Raw genomic sequence first — 21,618 nt, 5'->3', positions numbered from 1 at the left:
AGACAGACAGACAGACAGAATGATAGATAAATAGACAGACAGAACGATAGATAAATAGACAGACAGAACGATAGATAGATGGATAGATGGATAGATGGATAGATAGATAGATAGATAGATAGATAGATAGATAGATAGATAGATAGATAGATAGATGTCAGTAAGACGGATAGATGGGTGGATTTGATTGATTGAAGAAAGGAGATGTGCTCTTGATATGGTAATTCACACTGCTAACTGCTACATTCCTCAAATCAAGGCAGCAGCAAACAACCGTTACAGGAATGTCATGTTTATCCCATGGGCTCGAGTAGTGTAAATTCTGCAATCATGCATCGCAGCGCAAAAGCTCCCAAACCCCTCATTTCAAAATCCAGGCCACAGTCTCCCGGCCTGCGGACAAATCAGACATGCTGAGTGCAGGTTTATCAGAGCAGGAGAGAGTCTAGCAAACTGTTCTGATGCTGAGTCCCACAACCTGCACTGACCCATCAAGACTAAACCTGAACGGTTCTCAACAATAGACTGCACATATTCTGCCTTGTGATTCAGTATGCAGTGCTAAATCTTTTGAATAGCAGTATGCTAATTTATTGCCGCTTGTCTTCACTGTGTTGTATATGCATTCAGCATTTGCCATCTGCAATAGTTGTCTGTTAATAAATGCAGTTATTTTGCATTATTAATAAAATTTTGTGTTTAGGTCTTAATTTTTGGTCCTCTAAAACAAGTCAAACAAAAGATGTTACAAATCAGAGTGGCTATATCTTCAGTTTTATTCGTCACTCTGGAAATAAAAGTTAATTGCATTGTGGGATAGACTATCATGTTCTTATGGGTATGCACAGTGCTGGGTAGATTACTGATTCCAAAAAATTACATGACAAAAAGTGTATTTAGAGTAATCCCTTAATCATATCGAATTGAATAGGATAATCTTGTACCATATTGATATAAAAATACAGAGAGAAAGAACATATATTCCATTCTTTGTATCAATAACACGGAGTGCATTAAGCATTATATTCGTCAGGGTTTCCAAAAATGGAGTTCGTGAAGGAAATGCAGTGGGTTTGTGATTTTGAATAAATTATTAAATAAATCATAAAATTTGAAAATAATAAAAAAAATAATAAAAATGTGTTTGACAAAGGCCTTCAAAAGACTTTCTGCAAAACGTTGATTCAATAGCAATGTTGAGAAAAGTGAAATGATTTCTGTAAATCCAGTGGTCAAATGCTTTGTGGCTAATTTTCCATGTAGTTTTAATAGCATCCAATGAGTGGCTGGGCTTTGTGAATGTATGTAAGCGATATGCTTTTATAGAAAGGAACATTTAAAACATGAAAAAGAATAATTAGGGAGAATCAATCAATTATGAGTGATTTACTGCCATTGTGTCAATAATATGTAATCAAAAAAGTAACTGTAGTCTATGAATATTTTAAAACGTAATTAATTTTTGGAATCTGATTACGTAATCCAGATTACCCATCACTTGCATTGTACACACTACATACTGTAGTAATAGTATAGCAGTATCATGCAATTTTGATCATAAAACAAAGTTGCTGTTGGTTGCCTTGTAATCTCCAATACAGATGGCTTAATGTGTGATTCAGTTAAAGTGTTAATAAGGTGAGAAATGTTTTGGAGTCTCTTAATTAACAATGGCCGTGCGGTGCGGTGTGAGCCAAAGACAGCAGCAACTTCTTTGCATAAAGACACGTTGTGATCTGGTTTAGGCGTTAGCCATAATGAGTGACTCATAGACTTCTGCTACAGCTGTGAGTTTGGTTAAGATGAGCAGTTTAGAGAACTGAGTTTATAAAGGTGAATGAGTTCACATCATATTCGCTGAAATGCAAGAGAGGGCTGATTACATGTCAGTTATTTTTAACAGACTGTATCACATCCTTAAAGCTGAAGTGTGTGTTTTTATGTGCCACTAACAAACTAAACTAAATAGCAAAATGATTGTTTCAAAATGTTTCCTGAGCACTCATATGGTTGGACAAACTCATAGTCCCGCCCCAAACTCACATAATTGGTTACGCCAGTATTGCAGTGTCAGGTTAGTTGGGATGTTTGAACAAACAGAGCAATGTTTTAATGATCTACAAATGGCTATTTTTCAGTTTTCTGATTTAATCATATTTTTTGTCTTTTGATAAAAAAACACCCTTTAAAATGTATTGTTTTTCATGTCATATTCCTTAATTTTAGTCAATTACATTTATGACTCAAGTGTATTTGTTGACTATTATTGGATTATTTGAAATCATTATGAATGAATACACTAACATTCAAAAAGTTTTTGCTCAAGGCTTCATTTATTTGATCAAAAATACAGTAAAACAGTATCAATGTGAAATATTAGTACAATTTAAAATAACTTTTTTTCTGTTTTAATATATTTTTAAATGTCATTTATTCCTGTTATGCAAAGCTGAATTTTCTTGTCTTCAGTCTTCAGTGTCACATGATCCTTCAGAAATCATTCTAATATGCTGATTTGGTGCTCAAGAAACATTTTTATTATTATTATTATCATCACAGTTAAAATATTTTAGTGAATGAGTTCGTTTTCCATATAGGAATATGGAAAACGAATGTAAAAAACAGCATTTATTTGAAATAGAAATCTTTTTTTTACATAATAAAAGTCTTTAGTGTCACTTTTAATCAATTTAATTCAACCTTGCTAAATAAAAGTATTAATTTCTTTAAAAAAAAAATGAAATACATTTTTTTTTACTGACCCCAAACTTTTGAACTTTGGTGCATTGTGCTATATTTTATTCCTCCTCATATTTCATCAAAGCATTTATTTATCACCATGACGCACATTGGTGTGCATCACTCGTCTTCGTTATAACCGATGAAACCTTTTTGAGCATTTTTGTCAGTAAATCCTTTAACGAGATATACACACATTGAATAATTAACACACTTCACCTTTAATGGAGAAGGATGAATAAATGACCTCATCACCTGTGCGGTTTCACAGACTGTTAGTTTGATAATTGCGTCTGCTGGAAAATGTGGCAGCTCTCAGTGGCCGTAAAGGATCTTGATTCCCTGAGGGCTGAGTGCTGATATGACAGCTGTTAGCACACTAGAAAGCCATCATTATAGTCTGTCCACAATGCTATGTGTTGGTTTTCTGCATACACACACACACATTCATGCCCTTCGCTGCTGGGCAGATGGTGGCTTTGAGCTCAGGGTCCTTGAAGGAGACATTCACGGCGGGGAAGAGAGAGAGCACCAGACAACGATCTGAAGATGAGAGCATGCTGTTACTAATTCCCCTGGAGGATGCTGGGAGTTGCTTTGTTAAAGTACTTTCTGGCTGCTAACAAGCAGGAGGAAGATTCTAGGTCATAAAATTACACGTTTCCGCAACCTCACATGCCCGGTTAGACCAAATTAAGTAGCACTGATATATATATTTTTTTATTTCTGCTATTTTTCTGTGTGTGAAACATTAAGTTACCTATATACAGTAATAGACATTATCTGCCTTTTCGCTATATTGGATGCTTATTTATGGAATATTGCAGTTTTTATTATAAATGATTTATCTGTGCACATCACTTTTTTAAATGTATGTGCCATCGTAATCTTTAATCAAAATAACTTCCCCTCCCTCTTGCAGCCACATCTCTTCTCTGATGTAGTGTTTACAACCTGTCACTTACATGAGATCGACCAATGGTAAACCACAACCATCCAGTCAATTCCCCATGGAGAAAATCACATTTTTTTCTTGTTCGAGAAGCTATTTCATTCGTCACAGTATAAATGAAAAGACTATCACAACTTCCATTTCATGCTGTCTTAAAGAAATCAAAATGGGTGTTTTGTGGCTTTTAGTTTCATTACAAGGATTGCTACTTAAATTTGTTGTGTAATGACAATAAAATAATCAATTACTCGGGTAATTATTCGTATTATTTACATTCATTTAGCAGATGCTTTAACCAGAGCCAACAATATTCATAGTACACAATGACAACTTTAAAGCATAAAATAATTCACTTTTAGCAGATACAATGCAACATATCCAACTCACTAGCAAGAGAGAAGTCATGCATTGTGATGTAACTAAAGCCTATGGCTAAACGGGTAACACTTCGATGGACCACTTTAGACATTCTACTAACTCTAAGTACCTTTGCAACTAGTACATGTCAGCTAACTCTCATTAGAGTATTAGTAGACTGTCTGCTTAATATATGCTAACACTTTATTTTGATGCTCCCTCAACAGACATTCTACTGATTAGAAGTAACTTTGCAAGTACATCAACTTATTCTACTAACCCAAAACCTAACCCTACCCAGACAGCAAAATAGTGTCGGCCCAGATCCGGCCCACATCTGTTACACATGGATTCCACACGGCCCGGATCTGGGCCGACACTATGTTGCTGTCTGGGTAACCTATATAGTCTGCTAATACTGTAATGAGAGTTAGTTGACATGTAGTTGCAAAGTTACTTGTTTTAAGTTAATGTTTTAAGTGGACCATCGAAAAAAGGCACATTCCACTTGCCATGTCCCACACAAACTTTTTCAATTGGACATATGACAACATATGAAAATAAATAAAAGTGTAATAAACTAAATAAAATAGCAGCCTGTCCTCCACATTGTGTGTTTCAAAATAACAAACCTTGCCCAACAAACTCTTTATCTCTCACACACAAATCCCCTGTCAGCCTTTCCCAATTTGCAGCCGATTTATTTTTATTTTTTTGCAAGCAGTTTCTCAGCAGTCAGCAGTTCTTCATCCAATTAAAGACAAAACAAAACACCAGAAAAAGTTCATCCAAGGAGAAGGGCAGCATACTAAATGGGTACCAAGATTAGGATTATAACCCAAAATCACAATGAACATATATGTTTTAACCTTTTATTCAACTAACAACGTGTCCTAACCAGATTCAGTAAGACAAATAATTTGTCTAATTTAAGACAAATAATAAACCCACAGCCAATCAGAACAGCGTGTGGGCGGAGTCTCGCGGAAAGTGAGTAACCTCATCTTGATGGCACTCGCAAGAAAATGGATAAGTAGGCTACATAATCAAATTCACAAATATTACACCATTTAAACATTATTAAAAATATAGTCTACCGAGTTACTAAAACAATCTTTGTCAAAGAATACACTTATTTGTTCACAGTTTGAACATTCTTGTTTCCATTTGTTTAATTTCAAGATCTGAGGTAAATTATCCATTGTTGCTTTCACAGCTGCTGGGAGCACTAAATGAAATTCAAAGTCACATCACACGCTTTTAACATTAAACAAAGCACGTAAACAGTTCCTGAGATTAACATTGCCACACTTTGTGTTTGTTATTCCTGCGCGATGTAGCAGAAAAATAGAAACGTTTCTAAACTAGAATCGTCACGTGTCGCCGTCGCGGCTGGTTAGGACAAAAACTCAGATTAACATGGAAAAGATATAGGCTACCTTTTATCGTGTGTCGTCGCGTGTATTGTATTTAGGACACGGTGTAAGAATCCTGAAAAAAAAAAATTATGATGGTTTACACAAAAATATTAAGCAGCACAACTGTTTTAAAATGTGATAATAAGAAGAAATGTTTCTTGAGCACCATATCAACATTTTAGTAATATTTCTGAAGGATCATGTGACACTGAAGACTGGAGTAATGATGATGAAAAGTCAGCTCTACCATCACAGGAATAAATGACATTTTAAAATATTAAAAGACAAAACATGTCATAACATGTCACAATTTTACTGTTTTACTGTATTTTTGGTAAGCATAAGAGACTAAAAATTAAATTGAATAAAAATCTTGCCAACCCCAAACTTTTTGAACACTGGTGTACTTTCAAAGCTTTTAGCGCATGTTTTTCGTCTCTGTTGTGCTTTTATATGAAGCTTTTTATATGGCTATAATTAGACGTCTATAGAAGTTGTCATCAAACAACTTCAATTTAAAAACTAATATCAATACCAATATTTATTTTAAATCAAGGCCATAGTATGACTGGCCCTTGTTTCAGATGGCTATAAAAATTGCATTAAGTAAACAACAGATCATAGTTAATAGCAGTGTGTATATAATGATAACTGTAGACAAGACGTTAATAGTCACGGTTTAAATGTGCTGCTTTTGATTCTCTGTAATGATGGCTTTGGACAAGAACCTTAATGTGCTGTTCGCCATTAACCTGAGTGCCTTGAACTTCAGGTTAGATGTAATTGTTGCAGGACCCATAACAGCAGAAGTGTGATGCTGACATCATACAGTAAGTGGAGCAAGATAATTATTATAATGACAACAGTAATTCTGCAGATGAGGTCAGCTTTATTCAAGAAAACCCTCTCTTTCTGTTAACCACTACTTCCTCATTCAAATGTCATGTCTGATAGAAGCAAAACAAAACCAACAACAACAACACACCAAAGGCGCATGTATGGCTGTAATGTGTGTGTGATCCAGTGATTTTCCCAGCGGGTGTCAGAGGGTCATTAATCAGAGGTAGAGAGAGATCAATAAACCTGATCATTAGTCTCATCAGCCGCTAACGGCGAGCTGAGATCATCCGATTCGCAGTAAGATCTGGAACTTCACCCAAGAGAAACTGTTTAGTGTCATGTTCACTGTTTCATGCTGGGACGCTGCTGGCGAAGAGAAGCAACCGTGGTTGACGGTTTTTACTGTCACAGGATAAGCAGCTCTGCTTGCTTTTACAAAGATGAAATAGACTAGAAATAGGAAGAGTGATCATACATTTTTCAACTGTAGTCTTTTAAAAAGGCATCTGATATAATAAACTAAGTGCAAGGTAGTGTTGTCAAAAATATCGATTTTTCAATGCATATCGATACTGAAATATCTGAAACGTTTCCAATACTCATTTTGCGCAGAATAGATACACAATACCAGCTGCGCTTTCTCACTCTCTCATCTCTCCGACAGCAACTCGTTTCATTTGCTCCGAATGAATTTGTTGATGTTACAGGGCTTGAATTTCTGCGTGGAATAATTTGACTCATTCCCGCAGATTTTGTGCTCAAACCCGTTCACATAAAGCCGCCTCTCAGTACCTAAATGAGTTATTTTTCCACTGCTTTTTGCGCTTAAACAGTCAAATACACACAAAATAATTTCAGTCAACTATGTTTTAAGTGAACGTAAACAGTTAAGAAAGAAGACACATGTATAATGGGTCCGTGTGTCAAGTCTTAAAGTGACAGCAGCCGAATATACCTGCTGCCAACTTATGCTGAGATATTAAAAACGTCTATATGGCAGTTTTACCTCTGTATCTTTTTTTTCCCCATGGTATCGATGTCAAAATTGTGGCTAGTAACTTTGGAAAACCACTAGCCACAATGGCATGTGAGCAAAAAAGTTAATGCCAAGCCCTGCTTGTCATTGTATTTCCGTCCAAAGTTGCAAATTTAAAAATAAGAATATCACATAAAACATTAGCAAATAAAGCACCATTTCCATCCCATGCGTTCGAGAGAACAAAATCCTGGGAAATTGGCACAAAATATCTCATCATAAATTATTTGCACCTCAGAGCGCGCAGACGAAATGCTATAAACGCTGGCAAGTTATCTTGCATTTGGAGGTGGATGTCTGGTGTTTGGGAATGCAATCATGTGAGGACACCTCTGGGAGGTCATTATACTAAATGATGTCTGCTGACAGACTTTGGCTCAGGCATTTCAGAATGAACAAACCAACATTTGAGATGCTGTACAATAAAATTAGTCCACTGGTTTGTCCAGGTATCCAATCACATCCTCTGCTGATGTAAAGTCATGCGAGTATTTTGTCGCGCATTGAGGGATTTACTTTGGTAAATGTGTTTCCATCGTTGTCCATCAAAGTTTTTTAATGTGCATCTTTAGAATAGATGCACACCTTGGCGTTTCCATCCAGAGTTTTTTATGCAATATCCCAGAATCCACATAGAAACAGGTGGATGGAAACATGGCCCTTGAGGTCAAACCTGGTGCAACACATTTTGATTTGCCGTATTTGAATTGAATGAGATGCAGCAGAAGGCAAGATTTTGAGTGAATCACGACACGCTCTACATTTTGGACTATAATTTTATGATGCTTTTTTGGAGTTCCACAGAAGAACGAACCCTTTAAGAATCAAAACTCATAGTTTTAGCACATCACTAGGATCAACTAGAAAACATTTATTTATTTTAAACTGGGAGAAAGACTGTGACATTCTTTTTATTCCTGTAGAAGTTTTTAGTGGAGGTCTGGAAGTTTCTCTCTCTATCCTCTCTCTTTCTTCTCTCACACTCTCAGATTCCATGTTGACATCAGAAAGTGTGAATTATTCATTTCTTCAGGCAGATGAAGAATGGGTGTCAGGGGCACGTGATGCATACTAACCAATATACACAAACACTCCAGCATGCTCATGGGCACAAATACACTTCCGTTAAAAAGTGTGAGGTCAGTATACAAAATTAATAAATACAAATTTTTACTTTTATTTAAAAAGGGGGAAATTAAATTGTTCAAAAGTGACAGTAAAATCATTTATAAGGTTACAAGAAAAAAATATTTCAAATAAATTCTGTTCATTTGAACTTCCTATTCATCCAAGTATCCTGAAAAAAATTATCAGTTTCCACAAAAAAAATATATATATATATTAAGCAGCTGTTTTTCAACATTGATTATTATAAGAAATATTTCTTGATCATCAAATTAGCATATTAAAATTATTTCTGAAGGATCATGTGACACTGGAGACTGGTCCATTTCAGTTTTGACTGTACATTTAATCAAATAAATGCAGCTTTGGTATGCATAAAAGATCTTACTGAAAAAAATCTTAATGACCCCAAACTTTTTATCAATAGTGTAAACATACATACTCCTAAACACATAAACACACACTTACAGTACAAAACCAATGGGGTCATATTGTTTTTAAATAAAGTTTTCTATAGAACTTGCAAACAACATACAAAACTACCAAACTTTTAGCAGTTTTAGATTAAAAATGGTGATTTAATCGTACTTTCCTCAATTTTGGAGACAATTTTGTCCATAAGGTAAACCTGCAGCTAGTAAACCCATATACACACACACTCAAAGCGTAGCTGTAAAGTTCATTACTGTGCATTGCATTTTTCTCCTGGCTGCATCTTTGAGAGGTTTTTGCAACTTGAGAGAAATCTGCAACTTCAGTTCCCCATAGAGGATCAGCATATAATTCATTTGGTTATTAGAATTAATTTAAAAATGTGATTTCAGTTGATTCTATCAAAGGTTTGGCATTGGTGGCAGTGAATTTTAAGGAAATAATTTTTAATCACAATATCACATCGAAATCACACAACAAATATATTACAATGAAAAGTTTGTCATAGTATTTTAAAGGGATAGTTTATCCTAAAATGAAAATTAAGTCATTATTTACTCTGGTGTTGTTCTAATGCCAAGCAGGGTTCCTCAAATCTTGCCCTGGAGGGCCAATGTCTTGCAGAGTTGAACTCCAACCCTGATCAAATACACCTGAGCAAGATGATCAAGGTCTTTAGGATCACTAGTAAATCACAGGTAGGTGAGTTTGATCAAGGTTTGAACTAAACTCTGCGGGGCAGTGGTCCTTCCAGACCGGATTTGAGGAGCCCTGCCCTTCTTTCTTTCTCTGACCACTAAAGGACAAATCTTTAAAAAAATCCGCCCATGCTCGTCCATACATTGGCAGTACATAGCGACCAACATCAAACTTTAAAAAAAGATGCAAACTCATCACAGAATGATCCCATGCGATATGTTGTATATTCCTAATGTTCTGGGGTTATACGATATACGAAATTGAATGTGCGTGTTCATGAGACTATAAGAACTCCAGTTCACTTTTCTTCACTGAGTTGAATATCTCTAGACCGGAACTCCAGTTGTCTGTTACAGTTGACAGATGTGAATACGATTTTATTGTTGCGATGAACACAATGGATATATTCACCTCAGAGATGTGAATTGTAATCCATTTCGTGTTTTTCTTAGTCTTCATTTCTCACAAATTGTTTGCTTTCTCTGGGTCAGTCAGCGTGAAGTGTGGTGCTAATAGTGTCTCACGAACGCACATGTTGTAAAGCCGTGCACAGAAGACCAACGGCCAAGGTCAGGATTTTCTTTAGATAACAGATTAAACTTAGGTTTGCTTTTTCACCAAACCCTATCGTATATCCCAGAACACCTGGAATAAACGGCATGTGTCGCATGGGATCATTCTGTGATACTTTTGAAATTTTTTAACGCTATTCACTGCCATTATATGGATGAGCTCGAGTGGGATGTTTTTTTTTGTTTTTATTCTCTTTTTGTGGTCTGAAAAAGAAAGAAGTCCATAACGGCATGAACAACACCAGGGTGAGTAAATGATGATTTAATTTTCATTTTAGATTGAACTAACCCTATAATATCTAATTCAATTCCACTAGTGTGGGCAGCATGTGGACTTGGGGTTTGCAGAAAATGTCGATATTTATATATATCAAAAAAAGATGGTATCGATGTAATGATGACAATAATGTAGGTAACACTCATAATAATTATAGAAATCATGTGATTTGTTTTGCCCCGCAGGTCAGTCGTGTTTTGAAACCCGGAGGCCGTTTCGTCTCGGTTACGTTTGCACAGCCGCATTTCCGTAAGAGACTCTACGCTCGAGCAAAGTACGACTGGTCTATCAAGCACTATCACTATGGCAGCAGCTTCCACTACTTCCTGTATGTTCTCACCAAAGGGGAGGAGCTTAGCCCAGAGGATGCGGCACTGGAGAAGAGACTGCTCCAGGAAAACGAGGCTTCACCCACTGATGTCAAATTTCAGGAAGTGGATTCTGAGGACTTCCTGAATAACATTGGATTATAGGGACAATCAAAAGACTGCTGACCAAAGTTGTACAAATTCTTCATACATTTTTTTTATGCTCCTATAACGGATTTGTTCAGCCAAAAACGATGATTCTTTAATTGAATTGTTTTCTCACTCACTCACTTTTTCTTCCATGGAACAAACATAAAATTTTCTTTCTTTTTTTTATTCACTTTCATCTACTTTTGTGTTTCAGGGAGGAAAGAAAGTCAAACAGGTTTTTGAAACAAAATGTGTGTGAGTAAATTATGACAGAATTACAATTGTTGGGTGTACTATCCCATTAACAGTTTGCTGGCCTAAAAAAGGATCACTATGTTTATCTGGTGGCATTAAAAAAATGCAGCAACTTCCCTTTTAGATCCTGTGAACTTTTGAAATGCCATGTTTGACTTTATGCCACACTGTATCGGTTTTGAGTTGGTTCAGTACATTGACTTGGAATGAGAATAAGCTTGTAAACAAATATCTTTTGTTAAAATGTCGGTTTTTAAAAGCTTTATATACCATGCTTTTTTAGGACTCTTTCGTGTGCAGTTTAACTCTATTTTGCATTCTCTCTCTCTGGCCTATTTCTATGTGTGATTGTGTTGATTGGTATGACAAGGTTGAGTGCTTGACACCTGCACACTTGTGCAGAGACAAATCTGTCACAAAGACTTCTCAAACAACAAATAAACAGACAGACAGAAAACAAACAACCCTGCTGTGTGCCAGAATATGACAGACGTGTGTGTGTGCGCTGCTTTGGATGAGGAATGGCTGCAGTGAATCGGAGGAGGCCATTAATAAACTAGAAATCATCTATTTTTAATTTAGCTCTGGAATGTAATTACTGTCTATTTTTAAGACTTGGGGAAGGTGCCTGAATTCCAGAACAGCTTCCTGTGTGCCAATGTGAACATAGATTGAAATGTTACACTGTGATCTTTAATAGTAAATAGTCTTGAATCAAGAGAGCCCAAAGCACATTTAAACCCACTTTATGTTGTGAATGTTTGCCACGGCATTACTTGGTGGTTCCTAGGTGGTTTCTTCGTGAAGCCATCCCCAAGTATGATATTTTTATTCTTAGGTACGCACGGCTTGGGTGAATCTATGGGATTTTAAAATCCATTTTTTTGTCTTCCAGGAAAAATTGGAAGTTTGATTGCTTAGAAAAGTAATAGCACATCTTTCCTCAAAAAAACTTCTCAATTTGAGGAGCTATTCATGTCCGTGTGGGATGAGTTATGCTCCCAAATTAATACTTAAAGTGATTGATTTTGAAGCCCTAACCCTGTGCAAAAGTAAAATATACCAGTAGCGGTTTCATAAACTTGTAGTTTAGAGTTGATCATGTCCAGATTGAATGCATCACCTGTGAAAGCTGATGATGTAGTCACAGGTCTTTCCCCTTCACTGAAGCACTAAGAAATGACGTCAGGGCAGGGATGGTATCAGATGGCCGCTGGTATCGGGTGAGCCGTAGGTATCTGGTGTAGATTTATTCTGTGATCGTATCCTCACACCATGCTGTGTGATGGTTCTTCAGGAACTTATCGCTGCCTAAACACCACAAAGCTGCTGTGGAGAACAGGAGACCCTGATTAGTCTAATGGCTGGTTATGTTTTGTTTACACCCTTGCAATGCAAACCCACATGCAAGTTTTACGTTATATTGACATTTAAGACCATCTTCAATAATGTTCTTTTGAATAATTGATTATGAGTAATTACAGTAGTGTACTTATAAAATATTTTCTGAGATGTTGGCTTAGAAGAACTAAATCAGACCTTGTATGGTGCTCACCAAATTTAATTGGATAATTTGGCTTTTAAATGTCATAAACAGTTGTTGTTTTGGATGGATGGATGGATGGATGGATGGATGGATGGATGGATGGATGGACGGACGGACGGACAGACAGATAGACAGACAGACAGACAGACAGAACAATAGACAGACAGAACGAACGATAGATAGATAGATAGATAGATAGATAGATAGATAGATAGATAGATAGATAGATAGATAGATAGATAGATAGATAGATAGATAGATAGATAGATAGATAAATAAATACGTTTTTTTAAGATAGTTGATAGATCTTAACATAGTAGATAGATAAGACAGTTTATTGTTTGTAATCATCACTATTATTGCACCCACAAGAAAAGAATCCAAAATGATAATATGTCCCTTCAATATCATTATTGAAAGATTGAGATCCGCCTGTTCAGGCTCAGGTTTCTGTAGGGACAAATGTGTGTTGTTGTTCATTTGGGGGGAGGGGTCAGGACACACCATTACATCATCATCCAGCAGCGGCCGGCAACAACACAGACCGTGGTATTGATGGCAGACACATAAACCCCTGCTCACAGCCGATCCACTGACTAGGGTAAACATTTCACTAAGCTACGTTACGGACAGAGGCGCGCGCGTGTGTGTGTGTGGGGTTGGTCACTACTGCTCTTAAGGTCAAATCAGGGGTATTTTTGGAACAGAGCACTTCAAAACCTAATTGATTTCATTTATTTGTTGAAAACAAACTGTTTACCTAACTCTGTTATCCTTGGTGCCGCATCTCTGTTATGCATAGGATTATGTAATGAGTTAAAAACAAATCTAGATGAAATTTGAATGTATTTGTAGACTGATATGTGTTTTTCAAAGGCCCATGCTGATGTCTAGAGAGCTGGGTGAGCAATATAATGCTGATATAGTGACAACATGAATGTATACAATATCTAATGTTTACAACTTACATTATTTTCTCAAAATTACCTATATTCTGGAACTGATATAAGGGTGAAATACAGCTTCTATAAATTAACCAATCTCAGCTGATGTAGCCAAAAAAGACATATATTATTAATACTGGCAAATACCAGCAACTATTTATGTATTTTATTAAATATCAGACTGTCACTGTAGTAAGACTGCAGAAGAACAATGTTCCAGTCAGATTTCCAACTCTATTTCTAATCCATAAGCTATCCCTAAAATCTAAGCAAAATGATAGGATAATCATATGAATGTTAAGTCCCAAGCCAAGTCCTGAACCTAATCCTTAAACATGATTGGAAATTGGAAATGTTCCACCAGGACCGACCAGGATCCTACATGGTCTTGGATAATCACGGTAAAGATGAGCCACACTGTGCCATGCAGTAAATGAGAGTTTGAATTTGGTTTGCAACGTTTCCATATCCCATTGGACCCCTTGCTCATCATTTCCTGTTGTCTCTCTCCAATGCCTAATTAAAAGTAGAAAATGGACAAAATTTGCTGCATTTCAGTGGCATCATTTTTTGTATATTTATGGTTTATACTATCCAGTTCAAACACCTCCACTTTGACTCACAGTGGTGTTAAATGAGGATTTACTGCAATAAAAAAATATGTTATCTCTAATGAGGGAGATCAAAGGAAGGAGCACCAACTGAGAGCAACAAGCTGGGATGAATCAAGGACAATGCTCTTAAATCAAATGTCTTTCTCACCGGGAGAAAGCTCATTCTTTGAGAATCTTAGAATGTCATCTCTCCCTCTTTCTTCCGTTATCACGCTGTCATTATCTGCCGAGAGTTGAGCTTTCCATATTGGGTCAGGCCACAGCGTCGCTCAGTCACTCCAGAGCTGCCGCGGGCCGTCTGTCTGTTCAGATAGTGTATCAGTAATCTCCAGCTCTGAGCAGCCTGTGTGAAGCGGTAAGGATTCCCCTGGGCATTGGAGCCATTCAGGAACACTGCAACAGCCATGAAGGTGTATTAATAGACTGAGATGGTGAAGCTGAGTGTCCTTGACTTCGGTTGAGTAACTGACTGATGGACTTTCTGCTGTGTGAGGAGTATTTTCGAATAAACACGCACGGATATCGGGAGTCTGAGGTTAAACTGACATTGATCATCCAAAAAATCATTTGAAAATTTGACTGGCCAAACTTGAGCTTGGGTCAACTGGAGTTATAGAAGGTTATCAGGATTGGATGAGTATTGGAGTTTAAATTGATTTAGAGCAAGCCTGACTTGTTTCCAGATGGATCCTGAGCCTCATTGCACTCATTGGACATGGCTGACCCAAAGGCCACTCATGGGCGCATGACGGCACAGGATAAAAGTGATTGATTCTCTTGCGGTTGAATCACACACATTGTATCGGGGGGGGGGGGGTGTGTGTGTGTGAGTGTGTGTTGAAGGAAAACATCGATATTGCTGTGAAATTTAACTGCACTAGATGTTTCAGAGCGTTCGGTGTAAACATATACACTCACCTAAAGGATTATTAGGAACACCTATTCAATTTCTCATTAATGCAATTATCTAATCAACCAATCACATGGCAGTTGCTTCAATGCATTTAGGGGTGTGGTCCTGGTCAAGACAATCTCCTGAACTCCAAACTGAATGTCAGAATAGGAAAGAAAGGTGATTTAAGCAATTTTGAGCGTGGCATGGTTGTTGGTGCCAGACGGGCCGGTCTGAGTATTTCACAATCTGCTCAGTTACTGGGATTTTCACGCACAACCATTTCTAGGGTTTACAAAGAATGGTGTGAAAAGGGAAAAACATCCAGAATGCGGCAGTCCTGTGGGCGAAAATGCCTTGTTGATGCTAGAGGTCAGAGGAGAATGGGCCGACTGATTCAAGCTGATAGAAGAGCAACTTTGACTGAAATAACCACTCGTTACATCCGAAGTATGCAGCAAAGCATTTGTGAAGCCACAACACGCACAACCTTGAGGCGGGTGGGCTACAACAGCAGAAGACCCCACCGGGTACCACTCATCTCCACTACAAATAGGAAAAAGAGGCTACAATTTGCACGAGCTCACCAAAATTGGACAGTTGAAGACTGGAAAAATGTTGCCTGGTCTGATGAGTCTCGATTTCTGTTGAGACATTCAGATGGTAGAGTCAGAATTTGGCGTAAACAGAATGAGAACACGGATCCATCATGCCTTGTTACCACTGTGCAGGCTGGTGGTGGTGGTGTAATGGTGTGGGGGATGTTTTCTTGGCACACTTTAGGCCCCTTAGTGCCAATTGGGCATTGTTTAAATGCCACGGCCTACCTGATCATTGTTTCTGACCATGTCCATCCCTTTATAACCACCATGTACCCATCCTCTGATGGCTACATCCAGCAGGATAATGCACCATGTCACAAAGCTCGAATCATTTTAAATTGGTTTCTTGAACATGACAATGAGTTCACTGTACTAAAATGGCCCCCACAGTCACCAGATCTCAACCCAATAGAGCATCTTTGGGATGTGGTGGAACGGGAGCTTCGTGCCCTGAATGTGCGTCCCACAAATCTCCATCAACTGAAAGATGCTATCCTATCAATATGGGCCAACATTTCTAAAGAATGCTTTCAGCACCTTGTTGAATCAATGCCACGTAGAATTAAGGCAGTTCTGAAGGCGAAAGGGGGTCAAACACAGTATTAGTATGGTGTTCCTAATAATCCTTTAGGTGAGTGTATTTATCCAAGCTGTTTGGACGTAATAAATGAATAACCTCGCCAGAGAAAACCACCTGAAATGACCACTAACATCCTGATTGTGTTTTCACCTGTCTGATTACTGTTCGCCCAAAAATGAAATCATTTACTCGCTCTTGTGTTGTTCCAAACCTGTATGAGTTTCTTTCTTCTGTTTATTACAAAAGAAGATATTTTGAAGAATGTTTTGACGATGGCCATTGACTTCCATAGTATTTTTTTCCCTACTATGTACGCTACCGTCAACTCTTTGATTACCAACATTCTTCAAAATATCTTCTTTTGTGTTCCATAGAAGAAAGAAACTCATAGAGGTTTGGAACAACATAAGGGTGAGTAAATGACAAAATTTTCATTTTTGGGTGAACTATGCCTTTTAAGGTGCCAGATCTTATATTAAAGGGAAAGTCAGATTGCTGTAAACAAGTATTCCTGTAGCTCATAGTATAGCATGGTGCTAGCAACACCAAGGTCATGGGTTGAAGTTCCAGGGAACGCATGTACTGATAGAATGTTTACCTTGAAAGCAAAGTAAAGGCTAATTGACATTGGACTGACAGACGCCAACCAACAGCAACTGACATGTTCTGCAGGTTTTGTCGGATCAGTCATACCGGTTTAGAATGACATGAGGGTGAGTATATGATTACTGCATTTTAATTTTGGGGTGTACTATCCCTTTAAAGATTTCAAGGAAACCGTCAGATGATTTACCGTCAGTCTGCTTCATCAAGGCCTATAATCCATCTTCCATTGTCGATGTGCAGAAGGTCCTCAAGTAAATGTAGCAGCACAGCTCAAAGTCTCCCTGTTACCATGACCGTGAGCTTAGCCTGAGATCAGTCTGAGCATGATTACATGGGCGTCAGCACTGGTGCCAAACTTCACTATGTCCTTTAGGAAATACAGGCCTGGAACGCACCAACACTCTCCATATGGTCTCATTCTCATAGAAAACTCAACATTAAAGATGTGTGGAGACAACAGGCTGAAAGAGGATTGCAGTTCTCTGATTGAGCTCCACGGTAAGATACGATCATCCTAACATGAATTATATTGAAGCATTAAAGGTAGGGTAGGCAATTTCGGAGCTGCTAGCAATAGCACGTTAGCTTTGAAAGCATGAGATCCCACCCTTCCTTCAGAGCGTCTCCAAAGCCATGCCTTCTTCAAAACACATGAACACACACAGCAGAGTTTAAAAAAGCGTTTCGAGGCCGCGTTAAACTACCTCATATCTCAAAGCACATAACATTACAATAATAATGAACATAGACAACTTACCTGTACCACCTGACTGCTGCAGATTCATTTTGCCATTGATAATGTTGCCACTGAAATGCATAAATTCGAGTCACGAACCACTCCGAGTATAACGTCACAGGTTTCCATCTCTTCCAAATAGTTATGACGTGAACGCAGCATAAGCTTGTTTTTTTGGTTCAAGAGGAACTGTAAAAGGTGGCTGCTCTTTTGGTGCTCGGTGACTGACGTCTGTCTAACTCTGCATAGCATGAAAAGCGCTGAAGACGTGTGATGTCTGTGTGAGCAGGGTGTGCGGTGGTATGGAAATACATATGTTGACAGGCAGGTAGGACATCGTATCATTGCATTCGGACCAAATGCAATGATTGGACAAACATTTTATGGTCCTACACCTTCCACAGACGATATACATATATATAACTACAATTAGACCACTTAGTGATTGCTATCAGAATGTGAAGAGAATTTCAACCAGCATAACAAAAAAACATTTTCTGTAACAAATCACTTACACTGCATTTAATATTTAATTAGACGACAACAGCTTGAGCTGGTCATTTAAAACAGCATGTGGATCTTTTTAAGCATGAGACTACTTGTTTCATCATTTTATGGATAGTATTTGTCTTTTATTTATATATATATATGCTCAGCTGAGATGCAAACATCAAGTCTTGTTTATTAGGCCTGTCTCTAAATGCAGATATAGGTTCACCAGCAGACTGTGCATGTGTTGTGGGGCCTCAAAATCAATGTGTCAGACTTGTTTACCTCTTTGTCATGCAGTCAAATGACGACAAAAATCCATTTATGTATGTTCTTCCACCATTTATTAGTTCACCAAATACAGTGAAAATGGTATTTTAATATGCAATGATTCATTCTTAGAATGTCATGACATTTTTTGTCGCTTTTTTGCTTAATAAAACGATGTTCCATTATTGAAAAGTATTAAGGTTTCATGCACAACAAACCATAGTCAGTTTCCTTAGAATAATGGTACAAAACAAAGCAAAAAAGATAAATAAAATAAAATCAACAAAAGAAACATAATGTCCAAAAACCTGTCAAGTGACAAGTTATTTGAAGATATTCATAAACAGCGCAGTATTTCTAATATCGCCATTTTTCTAACAAATTCAACAAAGCTCAAGTCACAGTTTACGATTTCCATATAACAGTAGTTCAACACAGATGTGTAGGTGTGCAAAAACCAGAGAAACATTCATTCATCAAATCTTAAAAAAAAAAACCATCCCAACCAAACTGAATTATCCTCTCGTCCCTGTCTAAAGATTTTTTTCTCTGAAATATAAACATCCTTGTTGATGAATCTTTAAGACGACATACTAGCATATCATTTTAAATAACAAATATTTAGATATAAAAATACAAATATGACTTTTTTTAAAAAGAAGCGTGCCAGGGTACGATTCATGGTGGCACCTCTGTTGGCACCGGAGTGAAAGTTCATGCAAAGAGATGGACACGACAAAAGAAACGAGGATCTGATGAAAAAATAAATCAATCTAAATACATAAAACATAAAAGGGCTTGGAAGAAACCAAGATGCATTCATGTTGGTTTAATTACATGAGGTGGTAATGCACAATGTTCCTCTGTGCTGTAGTGATGATGTGAATCCGTGGCGCAGGTGCGCAAATCAGCTGCAGTGAAGGGCAAAACAATAGATCAGCAAACGACGCTTCAAAGACTACACGCTTCAACACCTGTGGGCATGTGTATGATGATAATATTCTCAATTTCTGAAAAAGAACATGATGCAAAATATACCCAAAGAAAATATTCACATTGCACCATCCGTAGCCTACATATGGTTCAGTTATCATAATGGGAGCTCAATATATTTGTGTGTGAAGTCTACATTGTCTCTAAAAGCAGCAGTCGGATTGAAGTCGACGCTCAAGGCAGATTCCTGTGTGTGTGTGTGTGTGTGTGTGTGTGTGTGTGTGTGTGTGTGTGTGTGTGTTTGTGAAGGGGAAGGTCTTTGAGCAAAGATACTGTACAGCTATTGTAACAGAGCGTAAGATGCGGTTCAGTCTTCGGTTGAACTTTGTGTTGCTTACAGCGCTTTTGGAAGATGATGGTCGTGGAACAATAATGACAAGTCCATCCACCTTTATTCACAGAGCCGCAGCGCGCGCAGCCACAACAACGTCTCCGACATCTTCCTCAAAGCTTTCATTCGGGTGTCGTTTGTATAGGAGAATTGCCAGCAAACCCCAAAGGAAATTCCTTCTCTCCCTTCTTTAATTCTCGTTTTCCCTTTTTGTTTTTAGCCTCCTCGTGGTTCGAGCGTCGTGCCACCGTCCCTCCATCTCTTTGCAATCTTCTTCACATGCACAACCGACAAGTGCTTCGAATCGGTGATAAAAAATTGAAATGTCTGCAAGGCATCGCGCGGGTTTAAACGCCTGGTGATGATTTGTCGTTCATGCCTTTCAGCACCTCATCTATTCGGTCGTCCTCGATGACCACTGTGAAGAAGAAGAAGATAGACAGCCGATGTTAAGACCCACAATCGTCCATTTGCGTATTTGCGCGCTTTGAAACTGCGCAACTAGGAGACTCAACACATGCAGCACAAACGAATTCAAATGTTAAAATGCAAATTAGATGCGTTTTCAGAACAACAATATCACCTAAATTACGCCAATTTCTCAGTCGGGTGGCATTAATAATATTGATAACATCTTTACATTCAAATGTTTTGGAGATCTGTCCTAACGTCACCAAATGTTCCAATCGTATAACATGCATTCAAATGAATAGTTCACTTTAGAATGGCAATTCTATCGTTTGCTCGCCCTGATGTTGTTCCAAACCTGTAGCCTATGACTTTTTGTGAACTGTTATGGACTGACAGTCTCGGTCACCATTGCTTTTTTTCCCTCGTGCAATGAAAGTGAATGGTGACCGAGGCTGTCATTCTAACTAACATCTCCTTTTGTTTTGCACTGAGTAGCCTAAATTAGTCTCTGTTCCTTAACTTCAGTAAGTTATCTTCCATCGGCGTAACATTCTCACCTCTCTTCGCTCTGCCGATCTGTCCAAGTTTTGGAGGTCTTTTCGCTTGCGACGCTCCGAAGAACGAGTTGGTGTCCTGCAGCCCGCAGCTGAAGGACATCTGACTGACATCGTTGTCCGCTCCGTATCCGCTCATTTTCCCCTCTCCGTACGGCAGAACCTCGGACATGACTGCTGTGAAGGACGGGCTCGCGACGCAGAAGGCGCTAAAGAACTGATGTAGGTAGGCAGCTACGGTGGATATGGCAACTATCCCCGCAAAACAAGTGCACTTCTTCTTCTTTTTGCGTAGATATCCCCGCGCGTAAATGTCAGACTCCTCGCACCGCCAACTTCCAAGTGACTGGAGTGCTCGGTGCAGAGTGCGTCGTGTTGGGGAGAGCGAGTGAGAGAGAGAGAGGGAGAGCGCGAGGCTGAGTGTACGGCTACACCAGCGGTCAGGTGAAGTCTGCTGTAAGATACGGGAGATCCCGCGATCATAAAGGAAACCCGGGCGGAACAGTGAAGTCATCCATCCGGGCGTGTGTGTGTTTAGGAGAAAGAGAGAGAGAGAGAGATGGGGACTCCAAGAGGCGCAAGGGTGGCCCCATCAGGCGAAAGCTGAGAATGGCGAGAAGAAACACTGAACTGCGCTCTGCAGTGCATGTGTGCCTTTGCATGGGACCGTTGGAAAGCCTGCGGTTTGGGAGCTAAAAGATAAAATCGCAATTAATAGCCGATTTATGGAGCTCAATTGAACCTCAATAACTTTATACAACAACTTTTATTAGCCTATATCTGCTTTTACATTTGCATTGTTGAAACTGTTTTGCTGCATAGCATATGTGTAATTGTTCAAAAAAATGTTTTTTTTTTATTATTATTATTATTATAAGGTTCACATTAGT

The 21,618-nt window shown here is 38.2% G+C and overlaps 2 protein-coding genes across 4 annotated transcripts in view; one reads left to right on the top strand and one right to left on the bottom strand.

Moving 5' to 3' along the window:
- ece2a (endothelin converting enzyme 2a) overlaps positions 1-11,735 on the top strand; it is a 90,138-nt gene extending 78,403 nt beyond the window's left edge. The window contains exon 4 of one of the 3 annotated variants that reach the window (XM_081373696.1): positions 10,633-11,735. In XM_081373696.1, coding sequence (XP_081229822.1) covers positions 10,633-10,920 — 288 coding nt within the window. In that variant the 3' untranslated portion in view covers positions 10,921-11,735. The remainder of the gene's footprint in view (positions 1-10,632) is intronic. The other 2 variants (XM_081373697.1, XM_081373698.1) reach the window with 2 other exon arrangements.
- Positions 11,736-18,496: 6,761 nt separating this feature from the next.
- On the bottom strand, positions 18,497-21,178 carry camk2n2a (calcium/calmodulin-dependent protein kinase II inhibitor 2a). Its single transcript, XM_081373599.1, has 2 exons — positions 20,732-21,178; positions 18,497-20,181 (listed from the first exon to the last, which is right to left on the bottom strand). Exons 1-2 carry the CDS (start codon positions 20,898-20,900, stop codon positions 20,111-20,113), a joined length of 240 nt encoding a protein of 79 aa, XP_081229725.1. The 5' UTR covers positions 20,901-21,178; the 3' UTR covers positions 18,497-20,110.
- Between the last annotated feature and the right edge of the window lie 440 nt (positions 21,179-21,618).

The sequence above is a fragment of the Scardinius erythrophthalmus genome (assembly GCF_964197995.2).
Source record: "Scardinius erythrophthalmus genome assembly, chromosome: 9".
Lineage (NCBI taxonomy): Eukaryota > Metazoa > Chordata > Actinopteri > Cypriniformes > Leuciscidae > Scardinius > Scardinius erythrophthalmus.
Note: the sequence above shows the minus strand (reverse complement) of the source record. Positions and strands in the feature narration are given on the sequence as shown.